Source organism: Ammospiza nelsoni, chromosome 8 (assembly GCF_027579445.1).
Source record: "Ammospiza nelsoni isolate bAmmNel1 chromosome 8, bAmmNel1.pri, whole genome shotgun sequence".
NCBI classification, from domain to species: domain Eukaryota; kingdom Metazoa; phylum Chordata; class Aves; order Passeriformes; family Passerellidae; genus Ammospiza; species Ammospiza nelsoni.
This window is the reverse complement of record NC_080640.1, coordinates 17,175,845-17,200,049: the sequence shown is the minus strand read 5'-3', so window position 1 is coordinate 17,200,049 and position 24,205 is coordinate 17,175,845. Positions and strand designations below refer to the sequence as shown.

Genomic DNA, 24,205 nt, shown 5'->3' with positions numbered 1-24,205 from the left:
TCCAAATTGTGCCTAGAAGGAAAGAAGGAAGCAGACACAGGGAGTCTGTAACATAACTCGTTATGTTTTTCCAGGTTTTTTTTGGCAAACCTCACCTTCCAACTCTTCCAACTGCCTGCTGACGCAGTATGTAAAAAAAAAAACCCAACACATAAAAATCATTTGTGCAATAAAAAAAGCAATTTGGGTTTTTTTTCAGTTATGTTTTTGCTAGACTGCATTACTTCCTTCAATAGCATGAGAAGGCAGAAGAACACAAAAAGGTTTTATTGTGCACAAAACTGAGGGGAAGAAGCTTTTCTACACTGTCTTCTCTCTAAGCCACACTCAAGTAAAATTCTCTGGGGGAGTTTGGTATAATGGTAGGGCTTTTGAATTTGATATAGTAGCACTCCATTTCTCCCTTTCAAGGTGGAGAGGCTTGCTCTGGGTTCTTTATAACTTCTTTTACTTTTGTGCCTGTTGAGGAAACAGTCCCCAGCCCTTTCCCCAGCCCTTATATAGCTTTGTAGCAGCGTGGCAAGGAAATTTGATCTGAGCAGTTCTTGGGAGATTGGACTTAAGAAGGAAATTTCACCCTTTAACCAGCACCTTTCCCTCAAAAACCCAGGCCCAGGCAGGAAAGTGAACTTCATCTTATTATTTTCTCATTAATTATGATTCCATCTCAGCATGTTTCTCATGCAAGCATCTGCAAGCTCAGAAGAAATCACCAGCTGCAGAAATGGAAATTCAGTGTCTTCTCCAGCAGAACAGAGACATGTTATGTGTTTCACATTGGGACTACATGCTGTGACAATGTAAAAAATATCACAATCTTACTCAACATATCTCATGGAAGTGCCCTGAGAAGGAAATTGCAAACAAATTCTTGCTGACTGGTTTGGAAATGGAAAAGGCTCTGTTTTTATCATTACTTTTCCTGGCTCTTATCCAGTACTAAAATACTGTATTTCTGCTATAATCATTTTATCAAGCTTATTGTTTCATGTTTTCTTCACTTCCAACCAGTAATCACAGACACAAACATTTCCTTATTCAGGCTGATTCCTTCTAAATCAAAATTCCACGTATTTTTGTTTTCCACTTACATAGCACTTTCAACCATAGAAAAACTGGCATGAAATGGCAAAATATTTTTTGTTTTATGTTCCAAAGCTACAAATAAGAATGCCCCAAACCCATTAATTTCAGTCCTACTCATCCTGAAACCGTGCCACAGGTGTGAATTACTCCATCAATACTGTGTATCTAGACAGGGTATCATGACAGCTCATGTTAGACAAACTACCAGACAAGGTGAAGTAAAAAATACCACATGGAATTACATTGCCATGGAAATGCTATTGCAGCCACTGTGCTGGTTCTGCCCCAAAACATGTCCTGTGTGCCATTCTGGACAGACTCTCTTCTTTCTTGTTACTTGCTTGTAGCTGTGAAATGTAGCTTGTGTCACCTGTGAAATGCTCGTGGAGCCACTCTGCCCTGCACAGAACTACCCTGCACAAGCTGGGCTTTGTTACTCAATACTTTCATGGAAAAAGTAATTATTCAAATAACTGCCCTACAACCAGCTAAGTCTGTGTATCAATTCAAAACAAAGGTGTAAGAAAAATCAAGTTGAGCAATGTCTCAAACCTTTTTTATAAGACTGTAATCCACATGTTACTGGCATTCAGATCAGCCATTCAGATGGGTATTTTTTCTTATTTAAAAGATTCTACATCTCAGGCAAGCACAGTCAAAATTACAAGTTGAATGGAATTCAGTCAAAGCTAATCTCAAGTAGAAAATCAATGATAATTATTAATCAAATTATACAGAGCTTTCACTTAACAATAATTAGAAATTACAAGTTAAATAATATTTCTGAAAACATTAATCTGTTTTGCAATTATTTTAATGCTGGAGTTACTAAGATGAAAGATAATTTTATTAGTAGAATATTGCCTTTTTTCTATCCTTTTAAAGAAAAAGTTTGACATCTAGGAAAAGTTTTCTTGTAAAGCTTAGTAGGTGTGTACATGGCTCAATACCTGTGCAGAACAACTGCTAAGAAGAACAGAAGCCAAGGGGAATTTCTGTTTTACTATACTGTGGTTTATATTCCATTTGATCTCTAATCATGTTTTAGATCTGAGTTCACAAGTCTATAAACTTACTCTGCCCTGGATGAATCACTCGTAAATGGATGCATATGAAAAGCAGGAGAGGGCAAGTGAAGATTTCTTTTTTTTCCTCCCTGAGCAGAAGTATGGGAACACAGAGTCGAATTTGGAACTGAAATTGCCACATATATTAGGAGTGTCTATGCACAAATATGTAGCAAACATAAGCAAACACAGGTACATGAGGAGTAGTTGCCCTGTATAACTCTTCCATCAGCTTTTTAATTCTGAGATGGCTTGAGCACTGTGCAATGCTCTGCTGTTGCAGCATGGCTGTGTGGTTTGTGGCAGGAGCAGCAGGACAGGACATCACCTCCCCCTGCACAGGGAGGTCACTGCAGGGGACAGTGAGCCATGGCACACCAGGGTGTGTGGGAGTGATGCCCTCACAGCACCACCGCTGGAGCTAACCAGCTTTTCCTCAGCTCATCAAGGACACACACCACACCTTTCCATGCTATGATTGTATTTAGCAAACCAGGTTTGTCTCAGATGAACAGCCCTATCTATAACTAATAAACAAGACAATGTGCATTGCATAATAAGAGCCTGCTATTTCATTCTGTGTCACTTTGGTAAATCCACATTGCTTTGATGGGAAATACCAGGGTGATTGTCTCCAATTAGGTGCAGTGACACCATTTCTGACTGTGATTTCTCAGGCAGAAGTAGTGTGTGCACACTGGGTAGCTGATGCATCGTGCATTTGATGTTTCAAAGGCAGCAAACCCTCTGGGGTTCACATGCTAACAGAGCTAACCTCTGCAGCATGGTTATAAACACTCTCTGTGTTGAACAGATCTCTGCAATCCAGTGTCTGTTGCACATTAGAAAATATACCATGGCTAGAAAAGTCATAATGATGTAAAGTAGCCTCACCACCAGACTAAATACCAAAACCAAATATATCACTAACAGGAAAAACAAAACAAACAAGCAAACTGACAAACTAAAACTCTCTAACCTGCACAACATCAAAGGACTGGATAAGAACTGTGAGATTATCTATCAAGTATTCTGAAGTCCAAGGATAATATCAAACTGGATACAATCCTGCTAATAATTCCCAGGCTTGTCACAGCTATGAAAAGCCACAATTGAAATGATAATAATTATAATGATCTTATAAATTAATAAATTTACTAAGATTTTATTGAAAGGTTGGTTGGCATTTCCATAAAGATTGCTACTCCTGGAGTCATGTGGGGATATCAGACACTGAGTTCCTATTCAAAGAGATGGCTCTGTCACAGAGAAAAATCCTGAAAACTGGGAGCACCTGCTGATCCTGGAGAGTTTGTTTGTGGCTTTGAATGCACAGAACTGACTAGTCTGCGTCACCTGGGAAAGGGAAAATGTTTAGAATTCCTCTCATAAATGACCACTTCTTTCATCCTTTTCCCCCCTATAATGTTCATCTACATACAATGTAAATTTTGCAGACCACAGGTGTTCAGGATCTTAAACAACTTGTGCCCATCAGTCATCACAAATAGAAAATTTCTTTTACACCTGAAAATATGGCTGTTGCTTTGCATAAACCAAGTGAAGTTTACCTGAAAATCCAGTCTTCATTATTTACTTATAGTTTTGTAAATAAAGCAATCTTTAGCAGATTAAGATTAAACACAGTCCAGACATGATCGACCAAGAAACTGGTTCAGCCAAAATGACTACATACAAAGCCTGAGTCAAATCCCAGAGGCAGGCAAGGTTCCCAAAGGCATCTGAAATGGCACTAAAGCCCATTGGTTGCTTCTTGCTGATGGATCCAGGATTTGATTACTGGTGTGTTGACTAACCCCTTCTTTTGCTGCTCCCCACTCTTTGTCCAGTGTCCCACGGTCCCGTGGTTACCACGGTTTAAAGAAAAAGGAGAAAGCAGAGAGATTAGTGCCTGAAATTCTGTGATTCTGAAAAAATTTTCTCCAAAATTCCCTGTGAAGTGAATTGCCATGTGAGGGAAGAAGTAGCCATTGTGAGCAGAGGATTGCATGAGCACACCCTGTGTGCCTATACACCCTGTATTTACAATTTTACCCACTACTAGCTGACGGCTGGTGTATCACGTAGAGAAGTCAGTTTGCCCTAAGCAATTATCTAGCCCTGGCTGTGATTTCATTTTCTAATAAATAAAGTCTGAGGCTGTAATTCTCTGCAGTCCCAAGTGAAAATTATAGAGCAGTGGTCAGAGAAGCCATCTCAGAGGTGACCTGCCCCTCACGCTGCTCCCCCTCCCTGGCGCCAGCGGCAGCATCGGGTGTGGGGAAGGCATCATGTGGAAAATCTGCTGATTTTAGCAGTCCTGCAGTGGGGAAGGCAAGGCTGTCTCCTTCCACAGATCATCCCAAAGGCCCTCCTCAATGTCCCTTGCTAGAACTTGGTATGGAGATGTGCTTCACTTCTGCACAATCTGGGACAAACTCCAGGGTGCTGAACATGCCAGGTGAGAATTCACAGTACACAAAATGGTAATGATTCTTTCCACATACGTGCCAAGATCCTTGGAGACTGGGAACTCCCATCCATTTTTGGGTGGATCCCATTTTCTCTGAACTGGTCTAATTTCAGTTCCTCCCTTGTTAAAAGTAAACCATGCACAGCCATGCTGAAAACAGTGGCACTAACTTCAGGGTGCCTCCTAATCCAATGCCTTCCATGGAATCAAATGCCTTCTTATGAAACTAAAAAGACAAGTATCCAGTACATGCATCACATACAAATTTGGCGCTGCACATTGCCCATAAGTTTAAGGGTGAGTCTGATTGCAGCAGTTCCATAACATCAAAATAACTCATTTATTAAAAGTACCTGTGCACATCTTCATTATTTGAAAATTATATTAGTCTAAAAGAATAATTCTGTTTTGCAATGGCACCATCCATTTTCAAACCATGAAGATGAGCAATCTAGCAGAAGTATAGAAACATACAGTGATTTTATTCAAAGGCTTAAGGGAGGATTGTTTAGCTGCCTTCCTAAGAGAACAACGCTCAGCAGATTATGCTGCCTTGTGTTTGTCTGCATGTTCCCTGGTTTGCAGCATAGTCCTCCACAAAATAATTAAGACTTTGTTGTGTGATAACAAAAAGTTGACAAACTAGAAGAGAAAGATTGCAAGTGTTCTGACCAGTAAAGAATGCAGCATGATTAGGAAATTAGAAGAGGAAGAAGAACAAGAGGTACCATAAATACTTGACTGGTGCCTGCAATCAACTGTAGGGTGCAAACTGACAGGAAACCAGGGTGGCCTCATCTAGTGCTCAGGGAACGATTTATTAAACAAAGAAGAATTCTGATAGGATTGAATTAAAATTTTTACAGCTTTGCTAACTGTAAGAATTTACCTACCTGTTAAAATTTTGTTTAAATATTTCTTCCAGATATTTTCTTTTTTGAAAGGCAAAAAAAAGGTGACATTTTTATCTCCTGTAATCCATTCTCTAAACTCTCAGTACAATTTATAATTAGGGCATGATTTATAATTTATATGAAAAAAAAGTCTGACATCCCTTCTGGCACAAAGGGAAGGATTTCAGCCACAATTTTCATATACTTATTTGAATATTTATTCAGATTAACTAGATTGCAGTTTAGAAGCTGTTCAGACAAGTAACAGGGACAGTTCATGCACAAAATCCTCCTAATTGGAGGTGCCAGCTGAAGCACAGGAAGGAAGCAAAAGCCCTGGAGATCAGAACTACTGGAGAAGATCGAATAACAGTGATGAGAGCCCAATGTCCCAGCTCTTTGACACGGACACCAGACACCTATTTCAGGATGTCAGGATGACCTGAGAAGACTGTGGATACAACCAGTGCTGACTGATTTGTCTGGGCACTGCTGCAGCAGGGAGATGTCTGCCCAGCCTTGCCAGCTGAGGGACAGGGCACAGTCAAGGGGTACAGGGTCTTAAATTGGCGCTGCCAGGGCCAGCTGTCAGCTGGTACCCCTGCGTGCTGCTCTGTAGGGCTGCTGCCAGCTCAATCAGCCTGAGGATCACTGCACCACAACTTTTTGGACAGTGAAGGTCAGTGAAGACCTGACTTGTTGTCCTGTTGGTTTTCAAAAGGAAAATACAAATTACCAGCTTTTCAGACCTGTTCTTCTCTAATATTGGAGCCTCTCCTCTGCAGATTGACAGTCCCACTCACAAAGAGGGACAGAGTGTCCTCTTACACAGACTTGGGAATGGACTGCTTTTCAGATGGCTGCTACTGTCTGCTCCAGAGGAGTGAAACAGCCACGAGACCCCTCTGCAATGGGATCTTCCTGCCTCAAGACCCTTCACAAAATGCTTCCAAAGCAAAGAGGTCATCTTGATCATAAAAAAGACATGGATTTCTTTTGGGATGGTAAGAATTATGCCCTTGTCTGATATTGTTTGTCTTAATAAAAGAATACTCCTTTGTTTAATAAAAACTTTTGGTGTCTAATGCAACATTCAGTGGAGCAGAGCTTGAAAGAGGTCCATAAGTTTCATTTGCTCCTCTGTGCAATGTTGTGGAACTATGTGTTGGCACTAACATTTTAGAAGTTAACTTCCTTCACGTAGCAAGAGTATGAAACATTTTGTTGACATAAGTAAAATAGAACATGTAGGTTCTTCATTTGGTTTGGAAAGTATCACTTTGGGGTCAGCAGGCAAATTTTGTCCTTATAAGGGAAAGCTTCTATTGAAAACACAGACTATATCTGATGAGCAGCTTTGCTATTTAAAGTGCATTTCTATAGCTAAGGTTAATATACTTTGATCATGTTCCTTTTCCCTTACAAAAGATCAAAACAATATTCTGCATCCTAAGTACAAAATAATCATCTTAATTTTATAATTACTGTATATTTAATTTTTCACTGTTTACCGTAGATTATTTCATGTGGGAAAATTAATGCCGATGTTCAGAACAAACCATTAGTTTGTATTGGTAACAGTATCTTTACTTTTTAAAGATAAATGATCTGTGAGTCAGCAAAACCTTTGCTGTTTCAAAAGAAATTCCTAATATGTCTAAAGGTACAAGTGATAAAATAAGTGCTTTACGATTTGGAAAGACAGGTCTGTGACTATCTTGCCTGCCGCCATAGCAGAAGTTGCCGACAGTGTGCCCCGGTGGCCAAGAAGGTGCCCTGGTGGCCAGTATCAGGAGCAGTGTGGCCAGCAGGAGCAGGGAGATCACCCTTACCCTGTGCTCGGCACTGCTGAGGCCACACCCTGAGTGCTGTGTCCAGCTCTGTCCCCTCGGTTTGGGAAGGACATTGAGAAACTGGAGAGCATCCAGAGGAGGGAACGAGGCTGGAGAGGGGCTGGGAACACAAACCCTGAGAGGAACCACTGAGGGACCTGGGGGTGTTCAGCCTGGAGAAAAGGAGACTCAGGGGTGACCTTCTCTAGAACTCCCTGAAAGATGGTTGTTGTCAGGTGGGCTTGGTCTCTTCCTCCAGGCAAACATTGACAGAACAAGAGGACACAGTCTCAAGCTGTGACAAGGGAAATATAGGTTGGATATTAGGAGAAAGTTTTTAACTGAAAGTGTGATAAAGTTCTGGAATGGCCTGCCTGGTGGAGTCACCATCCCTGGATGTGTTTAAGAAAAGACTGGATGTGGCACTGGGTGCCATGGTTTAGTTGAGCTGTTAGAGCATGGATGGGACTCCATGATCTTGAAGGTCTCTTCCAACCTAGTGATTATGTGTGATTCTGTGTGAAGTTAGGGGGAAGTTGGTTTTAATGCATGAAAAGAATGAAGAACCCATGATGGAGATGATTAGTAATGGAATTCATATTTGGTGAGAATTTTCCAGCAGAAAGAAAGTAAGGAAAAAGGTGTTTGTAGGAAGAGAGACAGCCCACTCTGGGATGCTGCTAACTCAGCCCCCACTCAACCCAGCTACAGGTATGCAAAAATCCCAGTTTGAACAGAGGACAGAGGTTTAGTGGTGCTGTCTCTAACCTCCCTAGCACCTTCCTTCTTTCCCAGAGCAAATCCCTTACTTTAATTCTTAGGATTAAGAAAAACCAAAGCCCCTCTGCCCACAGTCCCTTTAACCTCTGTAAATACCTGGGTAGGTCCTGCTGATGGCAGCACGAAGCTGACCAGAGACTTCTTCAGTCTGGGCTTATCAGTGCTCACCAGGAGACTGCTGCACACTGAGCGTAAGGCCTGCACAGTGCTCCTACTGGTCCCAGTTTTTCTGCCAGAGGATCTCAATTCACACTCCCAAGACTTTCATTTAGCAACAAGTACAAGACAAATAATGCATATGTAATTTTAGCTTTCCATACATGTCGGCAGATGTGTAAATTCCTTTCTTCTCTAATTATAGTTGATAGCACTGATGTCTGGTGACTGTGGGAGTGAAAGATGCTGCTCTATACATTGCTACAAAATTAGCAGAAGGATTAAAAAAACAATCTGCAGATTGTGAGGCAAAACATTTTTAACAATGCAAAGCTCATAAATTTCAACACAGACGTCATCCACCCTCAGAGGTGAAGAAGTCCTGGCTTGCAGACATTTCACAAACTTCATCAGCAGCCAGAAAGTATTGTGGAAATAATTGCTCTTATCACAAGTTGTATCTCCCTTGGATAAGTTAACAGACAGGCTGGTGCTGAGCTTTTCATGTGGAAGCTGCCCCTTCTATAGGTGACTGACACTTGAGCAGGAGGGCAGCGCTGCCTGGAGCATTTCCAGACAAGGCATCAACAGTGTGAGCAGCACAGCCAGGCATGCAGCCCTCTCTGTCCCTCATGAGCCCTTCCTTTTGACACTTCTTAGCTTACCTTTGTCACAGGAAAGATTCATAATTATCCAAGTGCCAGGGCAGAGCTACTCATAACTTACAAATACTGTGCCACTCAGCCCAGTACTGGTAACCACAGGCAAGTCCATTGACCTTAATGATGACCACCAGAAATATTTTTGCACGCCTGACAGAGCTGGGAAGAATCTCTCACCCAAGCAGTGCCTGTTCTCGTTAGTGCTTTATGCTTCTGCAGTTCTGTCTGTGTGTAGGGACTCCCCTGAGAGCAGTTCCTTTGCTGTATGGAGGTGTAGGGTCCATTGCTGAATAGGAAGGTTCTGCCTTCACCCCCAAAATGTGCCTGTGCTGGGAGCCAGCCCTCCAGCTGAGGCAACAGCATGGGGTGGGTGGCTGAGGGCAGCTGTATGCTGTGGGAACCAGGTATTATCCCAGGGATTCAGTGGAGAGCACACTGTGAGACCCTGTGCTTAGTTCTCAGTGTTTTTCTCACTCTCAGGAAGCAACTGTTTACACCATTATGACATGAAATGTTTTTAAAGCCATATCAGCGCACAAAGGGATCCTTCTGGTTTTGCTGCTATGTGTTCCCTTGGAGACTCCTGGATGGCAACTTCCACAAAAACAAATCGGTCTCTCAATAGAGCATACCTCCCCTTAAAGGCCCTCCTTAACATACTTAAAATAGCCAAACATTTCTGATAACTACGTTCACTAGCTACATGAAGAAGCCAAAAGGACATATTTGATCCATGATGAACTGCTATATTCAGCTGTATAAAAATATCTTCCATTCCTAAGTAATTTCCAGAGCCAGGTCCAATTCCTGCAGCAGGAGGGAATGGGGAGAGCAAAGAGTTTACAGAAAACACAAAAATGCTAGGGATTATATTCTGTACATTGATGGGGGTTTTATCCATAAAAAACACTGGAAAGAGCTGAGGCTTCATAAACTGAGCATGTAGTGAGCAATTTATATAAGGCACTTATTTATACAAAGACACCTAGACTGACCAGTTTAAAGTTCATTTACATATGACCACACTTGTGAAGATGCAGCCACAACTCTGACAGCAACATCTCAACCTTGAAGCATTTCCACTGAATTCCATACCTTATTATAGTGTGAGTAACTTCCCCTGAAACTGGATAATTTACAACAGAGTGTGCGTGTCTGGTTTTAAAAAAATCAGCCCAACACTAACCCTACTTCACCTTCTTTGCCCATCTCAAACACTCACTCGGAACAGATACTGCCTGCAATGACTTTATCCAGTCATTTGCTATTTATGGTATTATGGCATGTGTATGCAATGTTTTAGTGAGTTTTTGTTATTGGAGCATTGTTTTGCACTAAAGAATGAAGATGGCTTTGTTCACAGTGAGTTAATAGCACATCTTAATGACACAGAATAGCATGAGGTACTCAAAGGCAAGTACACATTTAAACAGTTCACTCATGAAATTCTTGTCGAGTTTCAAAAGACACTGACACTTTAGAAAGGCAGAAACCTGCTTTTGTTACAAGAAAGATGAAAGAACTTGGAGTATATAAAGGAAATAATGAGAAGATTCAAAAACATCCCATCCTGTGTGTAGAATCAATATTTGAAAACACTCCATGTTCTAAACCAGCTCTTTGAAAATCATTTCCTCTCCTTACTCGCTCCCAGAAACTGAACTCAGATGTTTCTATTTCTCTTTGAAAGCCTGATAACAACATTTGTAGGAACAGGTCTTCTGAGATTTTCTTTCATATTTCTTTCTGATCTGTAAATACTAAAGAAAATAATTTCTGAGGATATATTGAATATTTTTGATCCTAACCACAGGCAGTACTGCAAGGTATAATAGAAATAGAAATATCAAATCCTGCTCAAAATCTTGGTCAATGTTCATCTCAGTGTTTAAGCTGATTTGCTCTGTGTGGATAAACATTATTTGTGAGACAGAAGGAATATTTGGAGGAATAAACATTGGGAACTGGACAAGAAAGATTAAATAGTTTCAAGATTTAAAAATACTTGGAACATGCAGAATTCTCACTCATCCTTCTGCAAGGCTTGTATTGCTGTAGGGAGGTCACCACTCATGGTGGAACACGGCTGCACAGGGCTTGTCCTCCATTAACAGAGGAGACTTTAAAAGGTCACTGTCCTGAATGCCTTAGAAAGGACCTGTCTGGACTCTCCATTCAGGCCTGCCTAATTTCCACTGCTGAACAATCCTGGCCCACTCAGATTATGCTTGAGACCACTGACACAAGTGTGCCCATCTTGGCAATGTTTTCTGAGTCCATACAGATTGCAGAAAAGCTTTCTCGTTTCATAACTATTCATTTAGGGAATATCCATTCAATTCTATGCCCATTTAAGAGGTGAAATATAAATGGAGGAAAGTCTCCTGAAACCACTCCAGCAACAATGTAGAATTGTGAAGCAGCAACCAAAGCATTCAAGAATAAAAGAAAAATATGTGCAGTAACATCTGTAGAGGTATCAGAGTTCCTTCCTTCCTTTCCAGATAACATGAGAAGCTGGAATTGGTTGTTAGTAAAAGAGAAAATTGATGCAATTCTATTGACAATCTCCTTAGGTATGATAAGGTATATCTATGAATATATTTGTTTTCAAATTCCTGATCCTGCTCTGCCACTCTCCAGAGGCTGGTATTCTCCTTAAAAATCCAGCAATCTGTGATAGTAGAAGAGCCTTGTTATAGCTGTGGTGGCTAAGGAGCTCAAAAGCATGAGGTTTGAGAATAAAAGGAGTCACCCCTCTCTGATTCTGCATCAGGGAAAAGCTGAAGTGATAGTAGAAGGAGTGAATAGTGGGAAAGAAACAGAGGCTTATTGTCAAATTGCTGCATGACTGGGGGAAAAAACAGTGCATGACCATCCTTTCACTGCCAGCACCGCTTCCAAACAGGCAGGAATTGAGTTTTCATTCTTCTGCAGCCGCAGCTGCTCAGCCAAACACATGACTTTGGGCACAAGGTCAGTAATGCTTTGATTTATTTATGATCCAAAACTGGTGAAGCTTCATGGGAGCTGCAAAAGATGGTATGAAACCTGAGCTTGAGGAGTTGCTTTACTATTTGGGAACAAATGTATTTTGTGTGTTGTTTTGCTTGTAGGTAGGTGAAAGTATGGCATTTTCTCACAAGATTCCTTGTAACTAAAGAGATTCAGGCCTGGCTCACCTAGCCTGAATTTAGTAACTCTGGGGTAGCTGAAGAGGTGTGGGAAGATGGCAAGTGAGAGAATCAGAAAGTGGTGAGTTTAAACCAAAAGAAAGGGTGCTAGCTCAGTAAAACAAAGGTCTCTAAATGTCCCTTTTCTACAAAAGGAGCTACACATTTTCAACACACAGATTGTACCAGAATGCAGTGCTAGGAAGTTAGTGTATAAATTGTTGTTCTTTGAGAAGAAAATAACATGCTATTCATATCATTTTGGGGGAAAATCGTTTAAAAATCTTCTTGAATAGGAGAACAATAAATGCAATAGATTTTGGCTGAATCAGTCTGACTGAAAGATGTATCACTGGGACTACAGAAGTTTAGGTGTGGCCTCTGGGTGGTTATACAGTGTAGAGAAGATGCTAATACAAACACTGCATTTTCTTTGAGCCAAGAGTATGTAGGTCTTCACAGACAATGCTCTATGTGTGCCTCTAAGCAGGACAGCTACCTCCAGGGGTTTTTGTTCCTTTTTTGCTGAACAAAACTGGATCCTGGTCCCTGTACTCGGTCTCTACCTAGCATTACATTTAGCAAAGTGTCCTTTTCCTTTATCCATCCTCATCCTATGGAGTGGATAAATTTTGTCATTAAGAAGATTTGTATGAATTTTGCAAATATAAAGAACTGCTTTATTTAGGTTCCTAAGTTTTTAATTAAATGATAAATATTTAATTTTTTTATTTGCAATTGGTTTTAATTTTTTCACTAACTATCCAACAACTTGGTTATCTCCACTTTGAAATCTTCACTGTGACAATGACTGATTTACTTACAAGTTACCCAATAACTCTGTTTCACAGAGGTAACCAGAAATGTTTCCAAATTCACCTACAGTTCAAATGCATGGTATGGGAATGCAAGTGACCTACTTTTCAGACAAATGAGTGAAGTTCATTTCTCCAGAAGCTTTGCTCCTTTTCTTGGATTCATTGATACTTTTGCCTTGATCAAGAGCAGCATCCTTGCCCAAACCTTAGCAGACAGTTCAGATTGCTGCCCAACACCCTCAGACAGGTGTTTGAAGTCAGCTTTGTTCCATTTAATTAACAAGTAGGGAGTACCAGACTGGCTCTATTCATTATTAGACAGCACTTTCCTCATCAGAAAAATACAGAACCTGTCTGGATTGCAAGTGCGGAGGAGGACTACTGACAGATTGATATATTGGATTTTGCAGGGAGAAGATATGGCTGTTTGTTGCTGTGACATATTTGTTTCAGAGAGTTGCTTATGCAGAAGAACTGAGAAGAATGAAGAGAGTTGTGGATCCTGAAGCCTTTATGAGTATTGTAAGTTGATTGATGGAGAGACCTGAGGATGGATGTTATGCATGACTAACAGCAGAGGGGTTTCTAAGTGTTAGAAATAACAGGGTAGATAAGCTGCCTGTATTTAACCTATCCTCTCTAGTCAGTGTATGCTTTTTCTTCTATTCTCTTCTGCCTGCATGTGTAACAGCCCGTCTTCTCTCTGGTAGAAATTAAAGCAAATAGTAAATCTCCAGACCTGTTTTCCTTTTAAATATCAGTTACCAGCTTGCTATTGCTGGCACTGCCTGCCTATCTGAAAGAATGACTATCTGGAATGTCAGCATTTCATCAGCAATGAAGTCTGTAAACAACTAGTGGTGACCAGCAGAGACCAGAAATGGCCAGCTTTTCAGAAAAACACCTCTTGCCAAGAAAGCTTGTGTAGGTCTTTCATTGTTTGTCAAAATCTTGGAGGTTCTGTCCTGCATGGCAAAACACATTGAGTAATTCTCTGAGTACAACTTATAAAAGCCAATACTCTTTTGTAGCAAAACAGATGGAACGTTACAGGACAGAAGTAATATTTACTTCAGAGCTTAAGGTGGGCTATGCTGGTTTCCCTTGAAACTGGGCAAATGCCTGATCTTTTTTTTTCTCCATAATATAGTGAGCTTTTCAGCAGTGCTCACTGCATCTATGCTGTTCAGCAAACCACAGTTGTGAAGCTGTCTGGATTCCTCTGAAGGTAGTTTAAAACAAGCTGCTCCCAGGCTGTGTCAAAATCAGAAGCATTGCACCCACACAGCTCCTCGACTCAGCCACACACCTCATGTCAGCTCATAAAGTCCTCCTATGAGCTTATAGGGATACTTATATCCCCAGAATGTAAGGGCTTGTGATGATTGTATGGCAGGAGTGTAATACAGGTTTTATATGACATATTTTAACCAGGTAGTAAAGCCCTAGACATAACATAAAGAAAAAAGGAAATTTGTTGTTGCTTTAGGGTTACATACATTCAGATGCTTATTGTATGTAGGTTAAATCCCCAGCTTTACCTCCTTTTTAACATTCCTTCATTGTGGCTGTCTTAAAATATTTGAAATGGACTTGGGCAAGCAAATGCATTTGTACCTTCTCTCCTAGAATGAGCTCATTACTTACAAAGGGTACCCCAGTGAGGAGTATGAAGTGGTGACAGAAGATGGTTATACCATTACCATTAACAGAATCCCTTATGGTACTCAGAATCAAGGAAGCACAGGTACAGTTATTTGATATGACACAACACCAATCTAGATAAGGCATATTCTCAAAAGAGACAACTCATATTTTTAAAATATCCACCAAAGCTTGTATACATGAGTGAAATTTTAGCAAAGTGTTCTGGCTGCGCTGAACAACCCGTAAGATCAATAGAATTAATCTCAAGCACCTGTTTATAATAAAAATCCACCATAGTATTAAGCATATACTTCCTAGGAAGAGTTGATGAGTAAAACTTTAAAAAAAATTAAAAATAGGATAAAGGTTGCCTAATCAACCTGTTTTGCAAAAGCTTTTTCCAGCTTCTCATTTTGCTTTGCTTTTGCTTACACCTGGTTAGTATCAGTGTCTGATTCATATTTTGGGTAAAGGAAATCTCTGAAAACAATGCACACCTTCATCTCCCTATCAGTGCTGAGAATCTCAAGCTGATGTGTCTGACTGTACAAACAATGACCAGAGAGTGCCAAGTTATTTTGCTGTGCTGTCAGGCAGATCTTTCCATCAATTCTTTCAGAAGCTTAGAAGTTTTCTCTTACAGAAAGAGGGGTTTTGTTCTTATGATTTGTTGATTCAGGAAAAAATCCCAGTATTGAATATGAGACAATAATGTCTCTGAACAACCAGGAAATGAAAAGATAAAAACAATTATAAACTGTTTTGGTTTTGCTTTATTTTTCAGCTTCAAGGCCTGTTGTGTTTCTCCAGCATGGATTATTGGGAGATGCTCGTAACTGGGTCACAAACTTGCCCAACAACAGCTTGGGCTTCCTGCTAGCTGATGCTGGATTTGATGTTTGGATGGGAAATAGCAGAGGCAATCGCTGGTCAAGAAAACACCAGCAGTATTCCATTGAACAAGATGAATTCTGGGCTTTCAGGTAGACAGAACCACTGAAGGGGATGTCCACAGCCCATCCTTACATATTTATTTCAGATGGCTAAATCAGGGATTTACATATGCTACTTTTTAATAAGCACTGTTTACATTTGCTTTTGCTGAGGTGCCCCTATGAAAGCATGTGAACTGTAATATTAATGGACACAACTTTAATTACTGCTTGATCAGGTTCTTCAAACTAGAGGACAGCAGCAGGATGACTCAGGGGAACCTGCCCAGGCCATCTCCAAGCCATTCCTCAGCCCTAGAGCCAGTTTTAGCAGCTACTCACAAACACTAGTCTGTGTAATACAATACCCTCAAAAAATCTTGAGTAGAATCTTCCATATCCAGTGCCAGAAAAACAAAGAACTTGGAACAATTGAATTATTCACTAAATAAGTCAGACTGTTTCTTTGCTGGCAAGCTATTAATAAAAATGTGAATTCAATTTAATGTCTGGATTTTAATTTATGCATGCCTCTCTTTAAATCTCCTGCCTGCAGTTTTGATGAGATGGCAAAGTTTGATCTTCCAGCAGCAATAAATTTCATTTTGGAGAAAACGGGACAGGAAAAATTGTACTATATTGGCTATTCTCAAGGTACTACCATTGGTAAGTTACACACAAGAGAGGAATTCTTCCAGAAAACAGGTGTAAAATGTGATTTAAGATACTGAATTTCTGAATGTACTTGAAGTTTTCATTAACTCTTTCTAGTTGGGAAATACAGTGTTAGTATAAGCAATTTTCAACATGTAGGTGTTTAAAATGTATTATAAAGATAATGAAGCATAATGAATCAAATGCACTGCTGCTGGAAATCTGTCAACTAAGAATTAATCTGGAAAATGTGCGTGGGCTGTGCAAATTGTTTCTATCCAAGATGCAAGGGTGTGCCCAACAGCAGCTGGTCAGTTCACCAAAATAAACAAAACAGGAAGATGAGAGTACAGAAAGAGAAGTTGGCCAGTTTGGACCAGATGTAGGCATGAAAAAGAAAATACAAAATTGGATCGACCAGAAGAAAAATTACTTTTCCTCCCAATAGTGTAAGAAATACATGAATGTACATCAGAAATGTACATCCATTTTTAATCAAGTCTGGAAGAAAGCTGCAAAATATAGAAAGAAATTTCTCTGAATAGGAGAAAACTTGTACAAGCTGGTAACTTATGGAAAGGAGAGATTTCATACAAATCTAGGTTGAACCATAGTCTCTGAACAACTAACAAGGTTACTTATAAATTGAAAGTGCAGAATATATATTAATACTGAAAACAGCCTATTGCAAAAATATGGGGGTTTAACTCCTCTTTTTTTTTTTTTTTTCAGCTTTCATTGCATTTTCAACAATGCCAGAGCTGGCTCAAAAAATCAAACTCTTCTTTGCATTGGCACCTGTCACTGCTATTAAGTACGCTAAAGGCCCAGCAACAAAACTCCTCTACCTTCCTGAGAAAATGCTCAGGGTGTGTGATGTCTTGGTTTCCACTGTTTACCCATATACTTGTTTGTTCAGCTCTTAAAATGGATAAATGGAAAGTATGGGGCTTTGTGAAGTCGACTCATTTGCATGTGGGCAGGTTTGCCTTGTGGTGAGAGTTCAGACAGGGCAATAAGAAAAGCTTTCAGTCCAAGGCAGCACAGGGACAGGTCATCCAGAGAGGTACAAAGATGCAAATCCTCAAAGGTTTCCAAGATTCCTCCAGGCAAAGCCACTGATATAAAAGCTTAAACTATGAATTGGAATTAATTTAACATATCTCTTCATTAAAAGTGATGTAACCCAGATTGAGTAATGCTCAAGCAGGCTGATGCAATGGGAAACCAAGTAATTTCTCACTTGTTTGTGGCAACATCATCTGAGAAGTGGAGAAAAGGCGAGTAAGAACCACTGAAATTGATGGAGAAGTGTGCGCATTCCTAAATTGTTGTTACCTTTGTATTTCACAGGGTATGCTGGGCAACAGAGAATTCCTTCCCCAGACTGAGTGTTTAACAAAGATAATAGCCCCTGTCTGCAGCTACCAAGCTTTTGCCAGGCTTTGTAGAAGTGTCTTCTTCAATCTGGGTGGCTGTAACCTGAAAAACATTGATGTGGTACGTACAGCTTTTATCAGCTCTTCTGGGAGTTTAAGCTTATGCTCCTCAAATTCACCCTCTATCCTGTAGTGTGAATCCTGAATTTCTGTGAGTATCACATTGCAGGGAACAGTCCCCGCTACAGGACAGCAGTATCTGCTGATTGACTATCCTTCTCTAGCAGGGAATCACTGCCCTCAGAAGAGCATTTGGCACCAGTTCTGCAGTTGGCAGCTGCTCAGAGCCCCCCAGAATTCTGCAGTCTGCCTCCTGACAGACCTCACCCAGGGCACCATATCCTGGTCCATCCTGTGGCTACTGGTCTCATCAGAGATATTTCACATGCTGGCACACTGAAAAAGAAGAAATGAAAAGTCTGCCAGCTTCATGTTTTCACTTTGCAACACAGAAAGGAACACACATATTCCTCCTTGTCCTTGTTCTCCAAGCCTTGGGCCATCAGGGTAGGAGAGTATTAGGATGTACCTGGGCACCTCATGCTACGTTCAGCTATAGGTCAGATCACCTGGGAGTCAAAATTTTGCTCCAGCATTTTTCAAAAAATGCCTCAGAAAGTGTTCATGGAGGAAGGATCCCACAGCAGCTTGCTAAGAAACCCCTGCAGTACTGGGGCGTGTTTTATTTCAAATATTTGTGCATCCATCAGGAAATTGCATTTTCCTTTGCTGTCCTGTGCAACAGTGATTCTCTCAGAATTCTGAAAAAACCATACAGATTGGGATCTAAAATGCAGGCTTTTTTATAATTCCTTCTCACCTGTAGATTCTTTTAGATTCTTAGTCATCCTCAAAAATGCTCTGGTAAGGGATTGCTCTTTCCATGCTACTCCTAATCTGACATACTGCCACATGTAAAGTAAAACTGAGGGAGTCTCCAATCATGCTACTCCAATTTCTGTTGTTTAATTGATACATGACTCTGCTGCAGCAGTAATACATCTTTTGATGTACATCTGCATAGAAGGGAAGAAGAGAATGCTCACTGAATATTCTCTTTCAGAACCGAATCAACGTGTATATTGCCCAAACCACTGCTGGAACTTCTGTGCAGAACATAATCCACTGGAGTCAGGTATGAACATAGTCTACTGGAGTCGGGTATGAGCAATCCCCTGAAAGATAAAATATCTTTATATGATATCATATCTTATCTTTATAAGATATCATACCTCAGCTCACCTTGAGCTGAGTAGAGAGGTAAGAGATAATCAGCTGTGAAGCCATTGCCAACTTCCTGGAAACACATGCAACTTGTGAATTGCAGCTGAAAACTCAGTTCAGAACACTATTTTTCATTGCTCCTTCTTTTGCCAGCAGCATAGAAATGTCCTGTGTGATACAGGTACATTTGAAGCCAACAGTGAAGTGCTGCATTTGAGTGAAAATATGTAGGCTGGAAGCTGTGTGTGCAGGTGTACACATCACTCTTCTTATTGTGTATCTGGTACCTTGCATAAATGATGTCCACAGTTTGTAGGGAATTTACCTTAAATTAGTCATGTTTCCAATGTGGTGTCAACAAATGAGCAGAATTTTACTATTAAAACCTTGTAGTTTCTTCTCTTGCTTTCAAGGCTGTCAGTGTCTGGAGAGCAGTAGAACCATAAATAATAAATACTTTATTTAGTAGACTGTTTATATCCCTTGCCTACAAGGTACTGCCACAGTACCTCCTCAGCAGCAGTGCTGATGGGAGCTGCCTTTCTGTCTTTGGGCTCACACTCTGAGGATCCAAGGTTTGCTGGCAGCACCACGGGCTCTGGGGCAGCCCTGGAAGCAGCTGTGAGCACACAGAATTTGCAAGAGTGTTTGTGCCCTTTTCAGCAAAGCAAACACACACATATGTCTGAGTGACATCTGCACAAGCACTTATTCAAAATAAAATTATACTTTTGGATGTGAGATTGTGTTAGATAGTAGGTTTGAATAAATTGCTTTTGTAACCATGACCTAGACCTTCTTCTGTAAAGAAAAAGGGTTACAAAAGCAGAGTGGGGGGAGTTCTGCAAATTGATGTAATTCAGCATCTAACCACAGAATACAAGCATAAACATGCAGAAGTAATACTCCCAAGTCTTTGTAGTCCTTACTGTTATTACAACCAAAGGGCTAACAGAATTTCAATACTAAGATTCTGGTGAAGGTGTCTCTCATAGTAGGAGCAACCCATGCTGTAGGTAAAGCCAAGAAGGGGAAGAACTAAAAATAGTAATTTCTGTATTCAAAATAGAGTGGGAAGAGAAAACATAAGATGGAGCCACTCACAGAGCTGAGTGTTGGCAACATGACTGCAAGAATAGGACAGGGCAGTAGCACTGAGATGAACTTGCTGACAGCAGCTGTTAACAGCAGTTTTACAAACTTGAACAAATTGCCTGTGAGGACATCCTTGGGTCTGTCTGCAGAAGATGTGAATTTATTTCATTATGACAAAAACATCTGACTCTTCAGTTTTTGACACTTCTAATTAATTTACTATCAGCTCTTTCATAGCCCTTGGAAGAACTTCTGTTGGGGCTTTAGATTGGAGTCAGGGAAAGAACACACAGACTTCCCAAATGATGGCTTTATAACTACCCTTCTCTTGTTCATCCTCTTAGGAGGCCCGCTCAGGGAAGTTCCAAGCTTATGACTGGGGCAGTTCAAAGAAGAACATGGAAAAATACCAACAGGTATGTCTTGGTGAAGCAACCTTGGACAGCACAGAAACACACAGGAAGAGAGCAAGAACGTGGTGGGAGACACATTTTCAGAAAATATTATTGCTTTACAGTTTGGAAGTCAACAGAGAAAGCATGCAAGCACTAGTGGCAATAATACATTTAAAACATTTTAAAAGAAAGAGAGAGAGAGGAAGAGAAAAACTTTCCAATTAAATGATCAATACAAATAAGAGGAAGTAAGGGCAGAAAAAAATAGAAAATCATTTTGAAAACGAAGAGTACACAGAAAATAACAAAAACATCTTGCCTACTAGTGTAACTGAAACAGATGACAACAATAGGAATAGGAAAACTGGAAAACTAACAAGCACCCCTAGATTCTGGCAGCCAGAGACAAAAGGACTTTGTCCTCAAGCAGACCCTGAGGAGCACCTTTTCCATTCAACAGTCTAATCTTATCCTTGACCCTCCTAGCCTTTAGGTCTCCACAGCAGCCTGTCATTACAAGTTACATGTTTTAATGATGAATTGCATGAAACACAGCTTCCTTTGGTTTGCTTTGAATTTGCTTGCTCCTGGAAAGTCACGGGATGCCTTCTAGGTTTTGTGTTTGGGACAATTACTTACAGTGCTCTTTCTTCATACCGTTTGTGGTTGTATAAACCTGTCTCCTGCCCTTGCTCTGGCGTCTCTTTTCCAAACACAGGAGTCCTAAGCTGCTTTCCCTCTCCTCCTACAGAAGCCATTCTTTGATCCTTTTCATCCTGGTCACATGTGGTGTTTTCTCTCTAGCCCCTGTCTCCTGGGACTGAACAGTACTTCAAAAGGACCATGATGGGGGTTTATCCAGAGCCATCCTGACATCTCTGTCTAGTTTCAGATTCCTGCCCTAAGATTCCCACTTGAGAAGGCAAAGACCCAACAATAACTCTTTGTCAGCTCAGGAGGTGTTTTACTTTTGGCTGTGCAATCAGTTGAGTAATCCCTGTGAGCACAGAGAGAAAAGGCAAACAAGGGAACTTCCTTCCTCCTTGATTTAGACACTTCTACTTTGAGCAGTGACAGAAGAAAGCCCCAAATGAATGTTTAAAGTTGCTGTGCTCTCCTGGACACTCATTCCTGTGCTGTTTTCCAGACTATTCCTCCTCTCTACAACATAGAAGAGATGACTGTACCAACTGCGGTATGGACTGGGGGCCGAGACCTGCTGGCAGATCCCAAGGATGCAGCCATTTTACTGTCCAAAATCAAGAAGCTTAGCTATCACAAGAAGATTCCTGAATGGGCACACCTGGATTTCATCTGGGGACTGGATGCACCTTTACATGTGTACAATGAAATTATTGACCTGATGCAGAAGTATCCTTAACCCACAGCCAGGAGCCTGACTCGTTCAACAGCTCTTAGATTCACTAGGTACAGAAACCCCCTTCTGTTGTATCTGGAGTCAGGGAAAGGGTTCCTCCTGCACACTACATGTCACTCCAATGCCTTTTGCATCCTGATAGTGCACCTCATGTTTTCTGGCAACCTTGTGGATCTGTAATACTTTTTCAAATTATACATCTTCAATTCTGCAATAACTATACTTTGCTAACAGAAGACAGGGTTTGCTTCCAGCCTACTCTCCTCTCTAGACTGTAACAGTAATGAAAGCACTTCCTTTCTCTGGATAGATTCTGTGATTTCTAGATGTTTTCCATTCTTCACATTATTGCTCAGTTTATTGGGCTGGCAGTTATTTAAAGGCATAGTGTAATCAAAATCTTATTCTAACAGTTCTGGTATTGTATAATTTTATTGTTAAGCAAGATTATTAAACAAAAAAGTGAGTTCATACAAAAAATATCACCTCACTCCTGAAAAAAAGATGGTTTGTCTTTGTCTGAAACAGGAATGCTCCCTGTTTTCATGAGGAAGAGCAAGGGACACAAGGTAGACAAACAGAAGACAGTAGTCAGTACCATGGTTCAAGCATGCACCTGGAAGCTGGAAAACTTGGCTTCAAGACCCACCCTGAAAAAGAGAAATCCTTGCTGATTCAATCTTAATCATTTTGGCAATGGCAGCACTTCCATGGGACCATTTATTTCCAAGTTACACCAGCAGAAACCTCACACATACTGCTGTCTCACATGTGAGCTACGGGCTATCACAGAGCTGACATGATCTAACCTTGGTCAAGGCTCTGAGCAGCCTCTTTGGAGTTTAGATGCTAAAATGAGAAGTACCTGAACATAGTTAGAAGGAATTCATTATCTTCATCCCATGTAAATTTAGAGCACTTTGACCACTACTGGAAAGAGCTGCTTTCAAGGCAGTGCTAAAGAATTATTCATCCTATTAATTTCCTGAGGTAATTATGACTCTACCAATTTTGTTTCAAATAGGTAGTTACTGCACAAAACCACTCAGTTGGAGGGTAACCTCTGTGGTTATTAGGTTACAGCATTATAGGTCACCATTCCTCCAAAACAAAGTTCCATTAGCTGCACTGGGGAAGGGAGCACAGTGCATTTAGGGGTTTCCTTTCAGCCTGACGCCCTCATTCTCCTTTTCAATGACATGTTAATGTGGGCCAGGGCTGGGATCCTAGCCAGCACAGTGCAGCTGTTGCACTGGGACAGTTCACTGGTGACACTGTAGGACCAAAGGACCAATGTCTCACTCTGAGTAATGGTTCATTGGCCAAACAAATTAACCATGGCTGTTACCACTTCTGCACCTTTCCCTTCCAAGAGAAACAACAGGCCTTTTTCATCTCCTGAGCCCGCTGCTGAAGGCTGTCCTGTTTCCTTCTGTTTCACAAATGTAACCAGAGCTTGATCCAAACAAAACAGTGCCCATCAAGAAAAGGACATTCCTTCCATCAGATACAAATTCCTGGAGACAAATGCCCTTCAGAGAGTCAATCTTTCAACTAACTCACTGCTTGTAGGGAAAATGTATGAGGACATGAGACCTGCTTTATAAGTTTTCAATCCTTTCCTTGCTAAATGCAACAGCATCATACCTGAGAGTGACAGAGCATTCCATAAAGTCCCCTAGAAAGGAATTTGCAATTGTATGGCTATCTTGCAACCTGGGACACCATAGAGGAATTTTCTGGAAAATCAGGAAAGGCAGGCTGAGCAAACAGCATTGGACACATTATGGGGACTGTTGATCCCACCCTGGGACACGAGAAGGGATGAGACATCATGTTGCAGAAGTCCTTCTGAGTGATCAGTTTATGGTTTGATGATAGTTATTGTCACTTACAGACATCAGAGAAGTCAAGTTATAGTGCTTTTCACTGAGAAATTATCAAACTACCTTTCCCACTATCCCAAACAATGTTCTTTACTTTGTATGTAAAACAGAGCTGTTACTGCGGTGGCATCCTGTTGTTTTACTCATTTCCTTCCCCCCAGTACACGAAGGCATCATACTATGCAATGATGTTCCCAAGAACACATTCCTCTTATCTGGTGCTCTTCTAAATGCTCATCAGTCCATGATGAAACTCAAGTTCTCCTGAAGACACTTGTGAGTTAATTGGCTGAACAGGTTGATCCTCATCTAGGAGGACTGTACTTAGTTTACAGCCCAGCTGCCCAAGGACACGGAACAAGTCCTTGGAACAAGTCCTTCAACCCATGGTCATCAGCCAATCTCAGTGAGGACTGAGCCCTCAGGCTGGCTACAGCTAATTGGGCCGTTAAGCAAAGATCTCCAGATACCATGTTTTCAGAGGTGATGAAAATAGCTTGGGATAAACAAGAACCCTTGTTCATTCCCTCACTGGGAAAAAGGTTACATGTGCTCAAGCCTTCTTTGTCACTGGAGTGTAATTAATGCAGAATAAGGTGGGTTTCATTAGTTGTA

At 40.8% G+C, this 24,205-nt stretch overlaps 1 protein-coding gene across 2 annotated transcripts; it reads left to right on the top strand.

The window, feature by feature from the left end:
- The first annotated feature begins 11,689 nt into the window (after positions 1-11,689).
- Positions 11,690-23,719, top strand: LOC132076259 (lipase member M-like). Of its 2 annotated transcripts, XM_059477245.1 has the most exons (10): positions 11,690-11,925; positions 13,351-13,462; positions 14,570-14,687; positions 15,372-15,570; positions 16,076-16,185; positions 16,906-17,042; positions 17,527-17,673; positions 18,676-18,747; positions 20,276-20,347; positions 21,474-23,719. In XM_059477245.1, exons 1-10 carry the CDS (start codon positions 11,909-11,911, stop codon positions 21,705-21,707), a joined length of 1,218 nt encoding a protein of 405 aa, XP_059333228.1. In that variant the 5' UTR covers positions 11,690-11,908; the 3' UTR covers positions 21,708-23,719. The 2 variants fall into 2 exon arrangements, with proteins under 2 accessions (XP_059333228.1, XP_059333230.1); XM_059477247.1 differs by lacking the exons at positions 11,690-11,925; positions 14,570-14,687.
- Positions 23,720-24,205: the final 486 nt, after the last annotated feature.